We start from the raw sequence: 17,974 nt of genomic DNA on the forward strand, positions 1-17,974 counted from the left end.
CAAGGCGTTACCACAGCACACAAAAAATCTATGGTTTAAAAGTCTATGGTTCATTTCTTAGCACTAAGGTAGTACGGCAGCAAACAAGCATGCAGTCTTCTTTATTTATAATATGTAGAAGCGGACGAGCATGCAGGTCACCTGATGGTAAGTGGCTACTGCCGCCCATGGACATCCGGAATCAACCCCAGATAGGATTAGATATTCCTACCTAAGGTCGGACACAGATGCGCTGCTACTTTTGAGGACTAAGCTCGAACGCCTCCGAATAGTATGTCTGCCTTGCCACAACCTTGTTATGAGGCAGAAATAGGTGTTCAAAGACGAATAACAGACTGCCCTATCACCTCGAAGGTCTTATTAAGTCAGCCGATATCCGCACATCTTTACCACAGTATAAGGATATAGATATTTGTACCGTGTCTTCACCGAATTACAATAAATGCTTCCCTAGATTGATGTAGCTTAAATTAAAATCCGTAATTGTTTATTTCCTTATTAAGCATTGCGACATGTTTTTTTTTTCATTTTGCGATCACGCGATCGTGATATTTGCTATTTCATTCTGTTACCTACTTTATTACAATTTCTCACCTCTATTATAATACAATGGCATGTAAATAATTCAATTTTCAATATTACTTTATAAAATTTCGTTTTTAAATACGGATGACTTTCATAAAAATAATACGCAATGACAAACTATTATGATAGTAGGCATTGATTAATATGCTTTGTCATGAGCGCAACATTAGTCGAAACACTTAAAACATATAACACCATGTATTTTTACCATATCCTACGTGTTGAAGAAGATTTAGTGCTCTTCTTAAGCAATCTACCGAGATATTCGTTACATAGAAGTAGATTTTTTTATAATATGGAGTAGCGTAGACGAGCACGCGTCCACCTGATGGTAAGTGGCTACTGCTGCCCATGGACTTCTGTAATCGACTCCAGATAGGATTAGTTATTCGTAACGGAGGTCCGCCACAGATGCGCCGCTACCCCGGAAGACTAAGCTGGAACGCCTCGGAAAAGTATGTCTTCCTTACCACACCCTTCAACCAGAACACAGCAGCAAGTAGCATATTATTTAAGTGGTGTTATATACATATGTAGCTGTTTAGGAGCTCCGGGAAAATATAATGTTAACCGCCCGATATTCACACGTATAACTTATTTTTTTCTAGCCTTCCATGGTCGGCGAAAAAGACCGTAATTTTGCCACCATTTTCTTATCTTATTCTCTGGGCAATTGGAAGGCTTGCCTCTTCTAGATCGGGCTTTCCATGCTGCCTTATAGCAACAGTATTCTGGTTTGAAGAATGTAATAAAGCGCTTACCTATATGAAGCCCTCTAGAATAGCTTTTTTAGAACATTTGTCTCAATTTTACGAAGGGCTTTTCTCTTACTTAGGTACAGTTGGTGAGAGTATTACAATGTGCATTTAAGATCAGCAGCATGCTATCAACTCCATATACAACAAGGGTTCTATCTGAACCCGATTACATATTCGTTGGCGCTCCTGAGTAAGACGATCGCCTTTTACGCAAGTAAGCATATATTTCCAGTATACAGTAAAACGGCATGAACACTTAAAAATGCTAAGAGTTAAATAAATAGTGTGTATGAGTACCTATACGTGTGAGTACATGTATTTGGTCATATTTACTATGCCTGTTTAATTAAGACAATAGATACACATATCTTTTATTTATATATAAGGTCAATGATAAGAATAGATAGCTGTGCAATGCGCGATATTTTAAGGAGTCGACTTCACTAAATGCGGAAAATATTTGGCAAATATTGCCACTTTAGAATAGGTACTTGTAGTAGGTAGGTCTTGAAGTTCTTGGTAGAACCCTTTGTGGTTGGACTCCGGCGGCACCACCTTCACACCTATATCTGCCTAATAACAACAGTGTTAGGCGCTGCTGTGTTCCGTTTTGAAGGGTGTGGTAAGGGAGACATACTTTTCCGAGGCGTTCCAGCTTAGTCCTCAGGGGTAGCGGCGCATCTGTGGACGACCTCAGGTAGGAATATCTAATCCTATCTGGGGTTGATTACAGATATCCATGGGCGGCAGCAGCCACTTACCATCAGGTGGACTACATCCTCGTCTGCTACTCCTATATTATAAAAAATAGGTACATAAGTATATTACATGTACATTTACAAACATTTTTGTTAGGTAGATTTAGTGTAGTTCGACTGGGGAATAACACCGCTGTGCCTATTTCTAGCGCTAAGCAATTTCCCATTTTGGTGGAAGGGTGTGAATAAAGGTTGACTTTCGTATGAGCGACCATCCTCAGGAATGGCAATATGTGACCGGCTCCAGGTAGAAACTGTTCTAAATGTAGTTGATTACAAGTATCCATGGATATCCAGCAGCAGTGATAGCCTAGTGGTTAAGAAACGCGGCCTCTCGATCGAGGGGTCCGAGGTTCAAATCCCAGGCACGCACCTCTGATTTTCAAATTTATGTGCGTATTAGAAATTAATTATCACTTGCTTAAACGGTGAAGGAAAACATCGTGGGGAAACCTGCATACCTGAGAGATTTATAAAAAATCTTAAAGGTATGTGAAGTCTACCAATACGCACTTGACCAGCGCGGTGGACTATGGCCTAATCCTTCTCATTCTGAGAGGAGACCCGTGCCCAGCAGTGGGACAGTAATGGGTTGATGATGATGATGATGATCCATGGATAGCAGTGATCACTTATAATATTACGAGTAGTAGGTACTTTATAAATAACTAGCTGACCCGGCAAACTTTGTACCGCCTCAAATCTATTTATCACATATACTTCATGTAAAATATAGCCTATGTTACTCGTGGATAATGTAGTTTTCGAACGGAATAATTTTTAAAATCGGTCCAGTAGTTTTTGAGCCTATTCATTACAATCAAACAAACAAACATAGTTTTCCTCTTTATAATATTAGTGTAGATAAGCTTATGATAATTCTTGTTTATTGATAATTTCCCAAAACAAAATAATATTTAGTTTCCTATTTATGAATTGCTTACACGATAAGATAAATGGTCTTAAACATAATTAAAATTAAAAAAGATATTTTAAATTTTTCGCCATGTCTCTACTGCTGTAACAAATATTTTTTTATCTGTCGCGTATCTTATATACACACTGAAACCAGGGTTCTAGAATGATGTGCCAAAATAAATTGAATGCAAGATAATTATGTAAAATCTGTAAGCGTACGAGTAACTGTAGAAGAACCATACATTTGTATATTCAGTTGTCATCAAGACAATGAAATAATTACAATGTGACAAGCGCAGTTTAAAACATAATTATGATATATTATGTGTATTTAACTTAAATTCTATAAAAGTTTCAATTAACATACATTTATGAAACAAAACGTAGATCTCCCTGTACCATGAAGTCCCATATAACAGAGAGGTCAATTAAATTGGTTTGTAATAATGAATCACGTTTAGCGAACTGGATTGCTTTTGTTTAGAATAGATAATTCTTGTATTGATAGTGATTTTATTCGTATGTCATATAATCGTAATAACCGTATATTGGACCAATTCTGATAAGTGCTCCGTGTCGCTATTTGTGAATGGAAAGCTACTCGGATATTCATATTTTTGTAGATTATTTAATGATAACAATGACAAGTACCGCTGTCAAGTGGTTTGGAAAGTAGGTACTTATGAAGGACATCAATTTTTGGATTTGATACTGTTTACATGCCGTTTTTATATTTTTTATTAATAAGTATGCAGTAGGAAACGGGCATGAGTTTTGCCTTTTATTTTGCTTTTTAGTTTTGTTTCGTTTTTTTTTGTTTTGATCTTGTAAAATCTAGCTTACTATAAATTATTAAGTTCCAAATTGATTTGCCAATGCCAGTCGTAGTCTATGATGCCAGTACCCTTACCAGGAGATTTTACGTTTCGACAAATATGACTGTTTTGGTATTTGTTTACGTATTTGCCCATACAAATTCCAATCAGCGCCCCTAGCGGATTGTGTCAGAACTAGGGAATCGTATGGGCCAATACGTAAACAAATACCAAAACAGTCATATTTGTCGAAACGTAAACACTCCTGGTAAGGGTACTGTAGTCATTGGTTTTCTTCTGAAATTGGATAGCGTACAAAATGTATACCTACATGTGATTTTATTTCTTAGTAGCATACCTACATATTTTGATTAAGTGTCAATAATGATTATTTAGTAAAGTTACCATAATATTACTACTAATGAATCAGATATGTACCTATGTATATAAATCGGAGAGAATTGAACTTAGTAGGTAGGTAACTTTAGTTTTTGGTTTTTGATATTTTTAATTTTTGGTTTACTAATGAACAATTCAATTAATTAATTAATTCAATATTAATTCAACTATTTTAATAAATTTAAATGCGTGCTTATTGCAACTTATTACTTTAAATTAACTTTTGATAGAGTTCGATATGAATTGAGTAAAATTAATTAGAGCTGTACAATGCAAATATTTTATGTCCTCTAAATTACTTATTTTGGATATACCTATATTCGATGTAGAGACATGGAACTTTATTTTTTATTATTTGTATTTTATAGATAACAGAATACATATTATGCTATATTATATAATTTTATCGTCCGGTATATTTAGACTAAGATTTAAGGATTACTGTAGAAGGATTGCGGGTATTTAGATAGATAGCTATGACGTGATATGAATGCAGTTATATATATGCTGCTAGGTAATTATAGTATTACTTCTCAGGTATCTAAACAGATACTAGATAAGAGAAGATTGTAAATGATTTATCTTGAAATGAATATTCGATAAGTCGAAGAGACGAATTAAATATGGAATAGAATATGGATAAAAGCAGTGATAGCCTAGTGGTTAAGAAACGCGGCCTCTCGATCGAGGGGTCCGAGGTTCAAATCCCAGGCACGCACCTCTGATATTCAAATTTATGTGCGTATTAGAAATTAGAAATTAATTATCACTTGCTTAAACGGTGAAGGAAAACATCGTGAGGAAACCTGCATACCTGAGAGATTTATAAAAAATCTTAAAGGTATATGAAGTCTACCAATACGCACTTGGCCAGCGCGGTGGACTATGGCCTAATCCTTCTCATTCTGAGAGGAGACCCGTGCCCAGCAGTGGGACAGTAATGGGTTGATGATGATGATGATGATGAGAATATGGATAGGGATGTACCTCTCTACTGCCAAGCTAATAAATTTCGGATTTATGAAGAGTGGGTAGGGAGTGCGTTTCGTTAAAAGGTTGAGTATGACGGCTGACTTACATATGAGGTGATTGACATTTAAGTTTTTTTTCAATATAGGAGTAGCAGACGAGCATGTAATCCACCTGATGGTAAGTGGCTACTGCCGCCCATGGACATCTGTAATGAACCTCAGATAGGATTAGATATTCCTACCTTACGTCGGCCACAGATGCGCCGCTACCCCTGAGGACCAAGCTAGAACGCCTCGGAAAAGTATGTCTCGCTTAACAAACCCTTCAAACCAGAATACAACAGCGCTTAACACTACTGTTAACACGTAGAAATTGGTGTGGCGGTGGTGCCGCCGGAGTCGAACCGTAAAGGGTTCTACGAACTTCAAAAAGCATGGTAACGTTTGAAGTATAACCTATCCCATATAGAGTTGGTCACAGACGTTCATGGGGGCCAGTGACCACTTGACAAGTGGTATGCAAGTTCGTATGCAATGATATAAAAAATGAAGTTCCCTGTTGAATTGATATAAGTAATTTTTTGATATTATGCAACATTTATTTTAATAACAATTATATTATCGGTTTGTCGGTACTTATGAATATTGAATTTAGTAGGTAGGAGTTGATTGCCGAGTTATTTAAGCGGTATTTACTGATCAATGTTAAAGTAATTATCTAGTGCTGTGTACTACAGAATATTTAATAAATACTTCGACCGGTTCTATATCAAGTTCAAATTCAGTCATCATTGAGTTTTCACCTTTTATTATTCCACTTGGTAAAAAGAAGGACCTAAGTAAGTATGCCTTAGTCTTTTAATTTTTTTTTTTAAAATATTGGAGTAGCAGACGAGCATACAGTCCACCTGATGGTAAGTGGCTACTGCCGCCCATGGACATCTGTAATCAACTCCAGATAGGATTAGATATACCTACCTGAGGTCGGCCACAGATGCGCCGCTACCCTTGAGGACTAAGCTGGAACGCCTCGGAAAAGTATGTCTCCCTTACCACACCCTTCAAACCGGAACACAGCAGCGCCTAGCACTGCTGTTATTAGGCAGATATAGGTGTGGCGGTGGTGCCGCCGGAGTTGAAACACAAAGGGTTCTACCACCTTCAACTTTCTCTGAAGTATAAACTAGAATATATATAAAAAATAGGCATATGTAACACATATAACTAGACTCATGTGACTTTGTCCCATAACATAATAATAATAATAATAATCTTTATTAATCAATAAAAATTTTACATAATATCACCGCTTTTTATAATAATTTGCAATGTACATTAGGTAATGATTAGCTGACAATCTAGCAGTAATGTAATGTGCGATATACATCATTGTTAAGTGCTAATACATAGTGGTTAATGGTACCTATACAATTTTGATACAGAATAATTCAAAACGGCATGTTATTCTATTCTCCGTACTAGTTTGCACTGTATGACGGCAGAACAGCGTCACTCGCTCGTTATTCACTATTCACTTATTTCTATGTACCCACATTGCACAATTCAACAGTGTAGTATAAGTAAAATAATAAGAAAAAACTCAGTTTATTTTAGTTGCACTTAATTGATACTTTTTTTAATTTATTTATTTATATTAGTATTTGTTTCATGATTTCATACCGGTTTTAAATTAGCATATATAATTCACATATTATAATTGGAGGTTATAATATAATTATTATAATAAATTATATTTGTTTGTGTGAAGTACTTTTAATAAATAATATTAATTATTATATACATAAATATTTTATTATGTATGGATAAGTTTGTATTAACGTGTGCGTATGAGTCAAAATGTGTGTGTTTGTGTATGTATGTACAAAATAATTTCAATATATGTATGATCGTGTGCGTATAAGTGAATGTGTGTGCATATATCTGTGTTAATGTGTAAAGAAGCAATTTTTATTTCCATTATTGAAAGGAGTGAACTGGATCTTCCTAGTTGTATCATTCGCTCTTAATTCAACAGATTTTCTGTTTCAGTATATGTCATTGTTTGTAGGTATTTGTCAATCTTTTTCTTACATGAATAAGTAGTGTCATTTAGTATATCTGTGTATTTATTTATTTTATTGTATAAATAGGGGCCCAGATACGGGGAAAATCTGTGGCTAAATTTTGTCTTATATAATGGAATAGCATATGGATTCACACGTCTTTTTTTCAATTGTAAATTAGGGTTTAATGGATTTCTATGTTGTTGTATAGTTAATAATTTTATAAATAGTTGTCTGACAGTCAAGAATTTCATATCACTATAAAGTTGAGTGGTGGGATAATAATACGGTTTGTTACCCATAACCTTCAATACCGCTCTTTGAGCTCTTTCTAATTCTAGCATCAACGTTTTGCTCGCGCCACCCCATATAGTTATCGCATATGATAATATTGACTGGCATAGGCAGTAGTACACGTTTCTTAAAATGTTTTCTTCCTTTATATGTCTTAATCCTTTAAATATATATATAAGCTTCCGAACCCGGCCTACATATAACTGAATTAAGGTTAAATAAACCATAACCAATCATGCGTATAATTCAGTGACGTTTTTTTGCTTTTACTTATAATCAGGCGTTATGTAGTTGTAGGATTTAAGTTAAAGTTCTCTTACGTTCTTTGTTTTGTTATAGTGCTTTCTAACTTCGTTGTCGTTGTTTCTGTTTGAAGAATTTACGTGCATACTAAACTTAAGGCTAAGAATATTCCCGTTTCTTACTGCATATTAATAAAAAATACTCAAATATTTTAGCATTAATTGTTAAATAAAATCATGCATTCTATTAATTCCCCATTTCGATAATTCACTTTTCATTATTTGTATTCGTTTTTTATGAACTATGAATAAATATGAACATTTTGCTCCCGTCATGCACTTTGTTACATTGTAAGAAGATGAATAATTACATATTTATCTTAATTAATATCTAAAAGGACGTTAACAACATTACACTATCATGTATGAGTATAAAGTGCAAATAAATTAAATCAGACCTAATGTAAATAATGATTAAAAGTGATGCATAAATGTCGTCATATTTCACCACAAATTAGGTCGTTTGCACAATGAAGTAGGGATGAATTGAAACGCACTTCTGTTAATACGATACCGATATCGATTTCATAAAGTATCGACGTTACTCATCAAATGTGTTAAAGCAACAAATAGGTTTAGAATAAAAAATATTATATATCGAAAATACAACCCACGCCATTGATTGTTTTAATAAGAATTCTCGGATGCCAGAAAATTGTCAATCGTTTTGTAGTTATCGCAGTAAAACTTTTAAAATGACAAAAAAATAAAAGCTTGCTAATTTTTTTCTGTGTTTTTATTTGTCTAGAACGGTAATCAATATATAAAGAATAGATAATCTATATCGATTCTCCGGACTTGGATTAGGATTGATTTGAAAATCGATGTTCTTTGAAAATTATTGCCATCCCTACTATCTTGTTTATTAGTCAGAAATACTGCTGTCAACCGCCTATGTACTTGATGAATCATTGGAAAACTGTTTTTCTTGTTCTTAACGTAATCCAATGTTGTTTTTGTGATATTACTCGTGACGTGAGTCAAATGTGTGTGAGTAAACTTACTTAAATCACTAGGGGTTTATCAGATTGAAGGCGATATTTATGTACATATTTTAGTAATAACGGAAAAAAAAATATAGTTGAATCGAGAACTACTTTGATTATTGCACTATTAAAAATGGGACCTCATAAACATTCAAACCCTAATAACCCAAATAGCAATCAATAATCAAACAATACATTACAAATAAGTAGGTACATAACGATATGTAATATTATGCAATAGATTCGAAGGTGGTAGAACCCTTTGTAGTTCGACTCCGGCGGCACCATCGCTACACCTATTTCTACCTAATAACAGCAGTGTTACGCGCTGCAAGGTTCCGGTTTGAAGGGTGTGGTAAGGGAGATAGACTTTTCCGAGGCGTTCAAGCTTAGTCCTCAGGGGTAGCGGCGCATCTGTGGCTCAGGTAGGAATATCTGATCCTATCTGGGGTTGATTACAGATGTCAATTGGCGGCAGTACCCACATACCATCAGGTGAACTGCATGTTCGTCTGCTACTCTTATATTATGTAAAAAAAGATAGTTTAGCTGTTACAATAGCGACCTGCCTAAATGGGTACAGGGGATGACATCAGCAGTGATAGCCCTCTGGTTTGAAACTGGTTCTCTTAATCAAGGGGTTCGAGATTCGAGTCTCAATGTCAAAAATAATCATCACTTGTTTGAACGGTAAAGGAAAGAATCAAGAGAATACCAAAGAGTTCTTTAAAAAGGTTCTCAAGAAATACCCTTCTTGTGTTGTGTTTTGCTGCTAGAATAATGAATAATTTCCAACTAACATGAGAACAAGCGAAGACATCAGAAGTAATAGCCTAGTGGTTCGAAACTAGGCTACTTAATCAAGGGCCCAGGTTATCCCAGTATTAAAAATAATTATCACTTGTTTGAAACTGTGTGTAAAGCCTACCAATTCGCACGGCACCAGCACTGTGGAATATGGCTTAAGCCCCTCTCATTCTAAAAGACTTTTGGGATATTGGGATAGTAATAAGTTGAACACGTAAACATTTACAACAAGAGAATCAACTGCTGATAACCGGTTTAAACTAATTAAGACCACTCTCAATTAATAAAACAAAAAAAAATATCTAGTCTGTGGCGTATCAGTTTTAACTCGAATTATACTAATTACAACCAAACAAAAGCATATGCCACCGTGACTTGGAATCCTGTAGTTAATTTAGTGTGTTTTTGTACAAGTCCGCCAGATGGCGGCACATGCACGCATGCCGTATGCCGCTGCGCACATTTGGTGCAATTTCTCTGTCTTCTATCTCAAACAATCTGGCTTCATCTGTTGCTACAAAAAACGGATTTTATTACATTACAATGCTGAGATAAGGTATTACATGTAAGTTTGTATGACGTAGGTAGGTACTTGGTTGCTTGTAAACGTCTGTTTTCCTAATCATGATTCTTTCCTTCCTTTATCATGATAAAGCGTGGTGTTAGAAATATGAAGTATGGGAGAGGGAATGATTTCGAGTCTATGCAACAGTATCTTTCGTACCACGTAGTGAGTAGTAGTTGAGGGTGGCACCGGAATAGCTATTTCTGCCTTTTAGCTACTTATATCTGTAGTAGGATATCGTGTAGATGCTGATTTCAATGTAGTTTCTGATGTGCTATTGATATCACTGTTACTACTATCAATATAATTACTGGTATCATAGTAATGACTGATACTAAATTTATTCAGAGAAAAAAAATAAAAAAAAACAATTAAACAATATTTAAAGTAAAAATACTATGATTAACAAGAAAAATTTATAAATTTAATAAATGAACCAAATCGCTGCACCGAGGAAGTGTACTAGCAGCATTACCTCGCTGAATTGACAAACTAATTTGCTGGCCGAGGTAAGCTCCAGCTCTTGGGTCACCGGAGGCCTCAATCAGGCGCGAAGACAATTCTTAAAACTACAATGAGTAAACTAAATACCTACAATTATTGTAGTTATTTACAGTTACTGATTTCTTATATAATGTAAAAGTAAATTGCGAAATGACTCACGTATGCCAAGGAATTTATAATCTAAATTTATGTCGAGTGTGCAGGGTCGTGGCATAGCATAAAGATTATAACTAACGCCATCCTAATCTTTGAACACGTGGTACTTTGTGCATGGTTTGAAAAAGTGCTTATTCAGTGTCTGTTGAATTCGGTGGCTCCCTTAGGCAGTTTTTTGCCGGTTCCCATGAACCCGCGACAATGGAGGCGACCTCGCTGAAAGACGCCCGAAGATCCACGCAAGAATAAATATTGTACAACAATAGGGTAGCTTCTTTGACTTTGCTTTGCCGTACAGATGGAGTTACGAGTTTTGATACTTTGGTCTGAAATATTGCGATTGATGGACAAGTTGAGCATATATCGTCACGCTATATTTTTCTATTGGCAATACTAATTAATAGGATTTTGTAATTTTAACTACCAGTTTATATTTATTAACCAAGAAAAATATTGCGAAACGAGAGTTTAATCAATCAATCAACCAATAGGTGTTTATTTATAAAAAATAACAACTTAAATTAATTAAAAACGTAGCACAGTAAAATAAATCTTATATTCATATTTAATAAAAATATTGAAAACAAAACATATTGTTCATTACGTTATTGTTACTATATATTTTATTCCTTATTTTCGTTGCAATTAATTTAGGTACACGCTTCTAAAATACAAAATCACAAGGATCAAGACCAGTCATGTGCTCTACAATCCCGAGAACAACAAAAGGCATAGCGCCTATAGCTCGTAACGGACTTTTTTCGTTGCATCGATCAGGATTTCTTCCTTGTGTACAGGGGTCTAAGGATTTTGTCATGCTAAAAGGGATTCCCACGCACCGTATACCTGACATTGTTCTTGGCCAATTATTATATTAAAACGGTAATGGATATCGGCTGCTTTCATTATTATTATCCACATAATTCAATATTTTGCGATTTAGTTGGTTATATTTGTAGAAATTTAGATATTTTTTCATTATCTTAGCGGCATAACTACTTTGAAATCTACTTAAATATAGTTGATGTGTGATACTATACGGTGCTGCAAGTTAACTTTGTAAGTTTGTGTGATTGCTTTTGTCGTCTAAATTTTCATCAAATGACAGGAGTTATCATATGTCTTCATTTCTTTGTTGACTTTCCTGTGATATGTGTTTCACTTTGTCTGGAAGTCTGGAATTATCTATATTTTTACCTTTAATTTTTCGAAGTTATTGAGCGCTTAGTAGATTACAACTTACTGCAATAATATCCTGAAAGATCTCCACAAAAGCTTTAATCGTAAGGTTCCCCAAAGTAGATGAATTTATCGATCAATAGTCTGAACCCTTTTCAAAAATAAGATCCCTACAAAATTGGCTATTGCCGGCTCTGATTTCACTTTTACTTAACAAACTCATTGTTGTTCTATCAATACAAGAGTACTGTTCTATCAATAGAACAGTGATGAATTATTTGAGAGTAAAAATCATCCAGTAATGGAATGCAATGAGAGTGAATTTTACTTACAACATTTTGTCAATTATCCGTATTGGCATAATCAGATTGTGGCTGCTCTAATGCTAAGGGTTTAACGTGACTAAACGGGCTCTTCTGGTTCTTAAGTATTTTAAGTACTCATGATGCTTCTTAGATAATGTCGTGTCTGGAGTCTAAGTACTCATAACCCTAAGGCAGTGGTTTCCAATCTTTTCATGGCACGATTCTTGTCCATTTGAAAATAATTCGTGACTCAATCGTCGCGAAACATTTTCTTCGTTGATTCTACCTTATATTTTATTATATTATTAATATGAAATCCATATAAAATGTTTATAAAGTTTCCTAATTAGGCTTCGGTCCTAATCACTGGTTTGTTTACCAAATATCACTTGGCGAGCGCAATAGACTATGGCCTCCTTCTCATTCTGAAGGGAGACCCATGTCCAGAGTGTGACTGTAGTAGATTGATGATTATGATGATGAGGTCCTGGTCAAATACATATTTAAATACCTACAAGCGTTACATTACTTTGTTTTTTTTTAATTAAAAATATTTCTACCTTTATTTTGTTTTATTGTTCTTTTTACAGAGGGTTTCTTACACCCCGCGACCCCTTTGTAGAGCTACGCAACCCCTCATACGTTCAGGATCCACACTTTGAAAAACACTGTCTTGAGGTAAAGATAAATTGTTAAGTAGTCTTAAGGGCTAGCTACAGTAATGAACGTTAAAACGACAAAGTTCTTTTATTTTTGTTAGATTTTGTTAAATCCGCCGGTAAATGTGAATGGGTATGGACGGACATTAAATACATATAATATTTAATGGAAATCATAAAAGTTTTAATGTCCTTGTACAATTCTGTTTCACTACTTTTACATCAATAAAAATAATGATTACAGATACGACTTCACCTTGCTAATGAATTAGTTAATTAACTGTAGAATTATTTTTATATGAATCATGGTAATGAAAGGATAGGATAAAAGAGATTGCAAAAAACTTTTTGTATTTTTTTTTCTTATTAGATTTGGTTTTTATAAGCTTGAAAGGCGTAGAACCGGTCTATTTCGACTGAGGAGATACCATCGCCACATTTATTTCTAACGTGAAATAGTTTTTGAGTTAAAATAGAAGGGTGTAGTTGTATTATGAAGACCATAGTCCTCAGGAGGGGGAATGCACCTGAGATCGGTTTCAGGTAGAACTCCTGTACCCTTACCATGAGCTTTTACGTTTTGACAAATATGACTGTTTTGGTATTTGTTTACGTATTTGCGCACACAATTTCCAGTCAGTGCCCCTAGCTGATTGTATCAGAACTTTAGTGACAGTAACATAACATGCAACATAAAATGTCTAAATTGACAATTGGCGCTTTATGTTTTGTCTCTATTTTTTGCGAACATGTGAGGTAGACAAAAAGACTTGAGCACTTCCTTATTGTTACGTTTACTCAGTCTACTGAAGCAAACTGAACAGAATAATGGATTGACTAAACGTAACGTAAAATGGTGGGATTTTTTGAAAACTCATGGTAAGGGTACTGTTCTTTACTGGAGTTAGATACAGAGGCGTCGCAGACCACTAAACATTAGATGATCTGCATGCTCCTACTACTTCAATCTTATATATAAAAGCCCTTTAAGATTGGAATAGATCTAAAATTTGAACCATGCACTACTTTTTACCGTTCACCCAAACTATTATTAATATTATTTTTTTATATACAAAAAACATGCATCGTCTTGCTTGCTCACGTGTGTCTAACTAATCGCTGAACAGTGCCTGACGAATGGAGCGGAAAATATTTAAATGGAAGCCAAAATAGCTTACCTTATCCCCATAATATATGGGAATATTGGAATAAAAACTCAAATTAAAATTTCTCAGTTCCGGAAACGTTCTAGCGGAACGAAGACGGTACAATATTTTGAAAGTTCGTCCTTATTTGAATTCCGCGGCGCTGCAATTTAGATGCTTAGAATTCCAGAGTTTTGCGAGTTGTATGTTGGAAGTTGTCAAACCAAGAACCCAGAATAGTTAGGTACGGTATGGAAAGTCGTCGTCAATCCAATGGAAGTAGTCCTTTGAAGGTGGTAGAACCCTTTGTGGTTCGACTCCGGCGGCACCACCGCCACACCTATTTCTGCCTAATAACAGCAGTGTTAGGCGTTGCTGTGTTCCGTTTTGAAGGGTGTGGTAAGGGAGACATACTTTTCCGAGGCATTCCAGCTTAGTCCTCAGGGGTAGCGGCGCATCTGTGGCCGACCTCAGGTTGGTATATCTATTACATGTGCATTTTTGTTAGGTAGATTTAGTGTGACGTTTGAAGGGTGTGGTAAGGGAGACATACTTTTCAGATGTAGAGGCGCATCTGTGGCCGACCTAAGATAGGAATATTTAATCCTATCTGGGGTTGATTACAGATGTTCATGGGCAGCAGTAGCCACTTAACATCAGGTGGACTGCATGCTCGTCTGCTACTCCTATATTATAAAAAAATCCAATATTTTTTCACTGTATAGCACGGGTCTCCTGTTAGAGTGTGATAGGCTTAGTCCAACTATTTGGTCAAGTGCAAAGAAGTAAAAATTTCGCATCCTTGCAAACTTTTGTTTTGGTGAACTGTCAAGCGTGTACTTTTCTTTGTCAAAGGTATTACCTATCATTTACCGTTAAAGTAAGTGATAATTATTTTTAACTCATATATTCGAAAAATCAACCTTGGATCTACCTATTGCAAGGTCGATTTCCCAACGTATCATTTTTTTATCACTTGATTATTATCATACTTTATACTGCCGTCAAAATAGAAAGCATCTCAGCACAAGATCGTAATCGTAAGATTCATGCATCATTTGTATGAGAGCAAGAATTCAACCCCCGAATCTGTAACCCGTGTTCCGCGCCCTCATTCCCGGGTACGGTCGGTAACGGCGGCGAATTACAATCATAATAGAGATCCCGCGTTACCGTTAACGGCTAACCTTAGGGCCCGGTTTGACCACCTTCAATTAAACTCTGATTTAAGGGCTCGCTGTAGGATGCGTTGGATCGTTGTAAGTTGAGAAACTTTTTCATGTTAGTGTTATGTTATTAGGAATTTAACTAATGTAAACATTAAGAAATTGTTAAATTTGTAATTTATAAAATTTTCAAAATAATTCATTCATTCGACACGCTTATATCAACAAATTAAATGAATTAAATACCAAAATTATGAATGAAATAAATTTAATTTTGTTATAAATTAGTTAGTATTTTTTTTAGTGAACATCCATAACTTAAACAAATTATAATATAAAAATAAATAAAAAAAAGTTAATTATGGATTAACCTCAGTTTAAGCTGTCGGTGTCATCGGCCTTAGCGGTTTAACAAAGAGTTTTAAGTAGGTCATTCAGAGTAAAATAGTTTCACTTGATTAGCATAGGGGTTTAGTTTTAACGGGGTGAGTTAAACGAAGTGTTGTTAATGGTGCGATTAATATAAATCACATTTAGGAAGATGGTTAGTTAAAGTAATGTGTTAAATATTAATAAAATACCAGTCTGCTTAATATAAACATTTATTGTTATATAAAAATTACATCTAACATCACATAGTTTTGTCAAAGGCACATTATTTATAAATTATCGTTATTTGTATTACATTTAGGTGCCCTGATTTCAATATTTACACTAGAACATAGTTTTGCTATTATTTAAATTACTTAAACATACTTTTTATTACATACGTTATCTTTATAATTACATAAGTTAATCAAAATTACATACATCAAAAGACACTACATAAAAGTCTCTACACAATAGCAAATAACTTAAAGTGTAATGGAGAATACATGTAGGTATTAGTCTATGTTAAGTGTAAAAGTCAGCGAGTGCATAGGCTTCATTATATCAAATAACCGTCGTAGAACACCTTGCGCCCGCGCCAAACACAGGCTTTGGTCCTAACAGCTGTACTTTACACACGCCACGCTCGTCATGTTATATCCCGACTAAATTTATCTACGTGAAACAACACTCATTAATTACTCTTTTTAGCCAACGGACGGGATTGTCTAGTCTTCTCTTGCCACCATTTCAAAGTCTCTTCAAATTGCTCTCTGTCTTCTGGTGTCACTTGAATATCTGGTAACTCCTTCTTCAGCTCTATAGCATCGTATTGAGAACTTTCAATTAACGTATTTTCTTGCTTAAACTTATACTGGTCGTGGCCAAGAATCATGCCAGGATTTATCGCTTCCAGAGGTAACGCTGTGTTGTCTTCAAAACTTTGATGTATCTCGTGATGTAGAGATTCCGCATATTTAACTTCGAAGTCATGATCATTCATTGCCATATCTGTTTCGTTGCAGTAACTTTGTTCCGGTATTACAGTAAATTGTTCAGCGGAGTTAGGAAACGGGAAATGTCCATCGAGAATATGGGTGTTCACTTCATCTTGACATAATAAATCTGATGATGGAGTCAATGGCTGTACGCCATCTTCTTCTTCGTACAGGTGAGGTGTCGACATCAATTGAAATGTTTCGGAAGCTGGCAAGTCTACATAATGATGTGTCGGAAGTTGATTCAGAGAACCATCTAGGTCATCTTCATCCACATCCTCATCGTCGAGAACTGGTGAATTCAATGAATAATAACTCCTTTCTTGACTATTGTCTCTGGGTGATGACGATGCCGGCGAAGGAAACGATTCCATTGACGGTCGGGATAAATTTTCCTTGTCAGCGTGACCAATATTCAACAGACTTTCCAAGTTTCTTATGTACTCCACAGCCATGCGCAATGTTTCAACTTTGCTTAGTTTTTTATTCGGTCCTCTATTTGAATTTGCATTTTCAAACGCAGCAGCTACTTCTTCGGGTATATGCCGACGTAGTGCCGCAAAGCCGTCGTTGACTTGTCGGACTCTGTTCCTTTCCCGCGCATTTCGTCGCGCGACAGCTAGCGGCGTAGGCGAGCGCTGAGCTTCTTCGGAGATGTTTTCTTGAAGTCGAGGCCGTTTCGCCAACACATTAGATTTATTGGGTTCGGAAGCACGCACTAATGACGTCACAGACACCGTGTTCGGGGGCGATTGGATCTTTTGTTTTTTTCTCACTATAATAATTTCACGCCTAGCACTTTGGTTCGCGTCGTTGTTTGTTATGTTTATGGAATTATTCACGGATTCTTGCAGCACCTGCGTCTTGGCGAGTGGTGAGTTACGGAACACTACGACGCCGATGGAACTCATTTTGATGCGATGATTTGCTGATTTTACATGTTACGACTGTTTGTGTTTCATTAGCTGCGGATAGCTAAGTCGATGGGGTCACGTAGCTCGTTTACGAGTAACTGTTTATGGTTAGAAGGATATCCGAATGTTTAGGTGGCGTCAGGGCGCCGTCCGCCGCGGGAATGGCGCGTGCCGTGAGCTCGCACCTGGGGTGGCCCGCGGGGGGATCAACAGGGGTAGGTAAGTACATTTACTACTTGCACACATGGCTTTTCAAAGGGCAGGACGGGGAAGCGTCCCGTTTCATTTTTATAATCGCTAGCGGTAAATATTATATGCTATCGAAATGTCACGGCGGTAATATTAATAATATTTTAGT

General features: G+C 35.8%; 1 protein-coding gene across 1 annotated transcript; it reads right to left on the reverse strand.

The window, feature by feature from the left end:
• Positions 1–15,928: 15,928 nt before the first annotated feature.
• Positions 15,929–17,765, reverse strand: Ase (achaete-scute-like protein asense). The gene has a single exon (XM_073085901.1). The coding sequence runs from the start codon at positions 17,611–17,613 to the stop codon at positions 16,399–16,401; it is 1,215 nt and encodes a 404-aa protein (XP_072942002.1). The 5' UTR covers positions 17,614–17,765; the 3' UTR covers positions 15,929–16,398.
• Between the last annotated feature and the right edge of the window lie 209 nt (positions 17,766–17,974).

Source organism: Epargyreus clarus, unplaced genomic scaffold (genome assembly GCF_041222505.1).
Source record: "Epargyreus clarus isolate Ecla_fem2 unplaced genomic scaffold, WU_Ecla_fem_2.2 ptg000023l, whole genome shotgun sequence".
NCBI classification, from domain to species: Eukaryota; Metazoa; Arthropoda; class Insecta; order Lepidoptera; family Hesperiidae; genus Epargyreus; species Epargyreus clarus.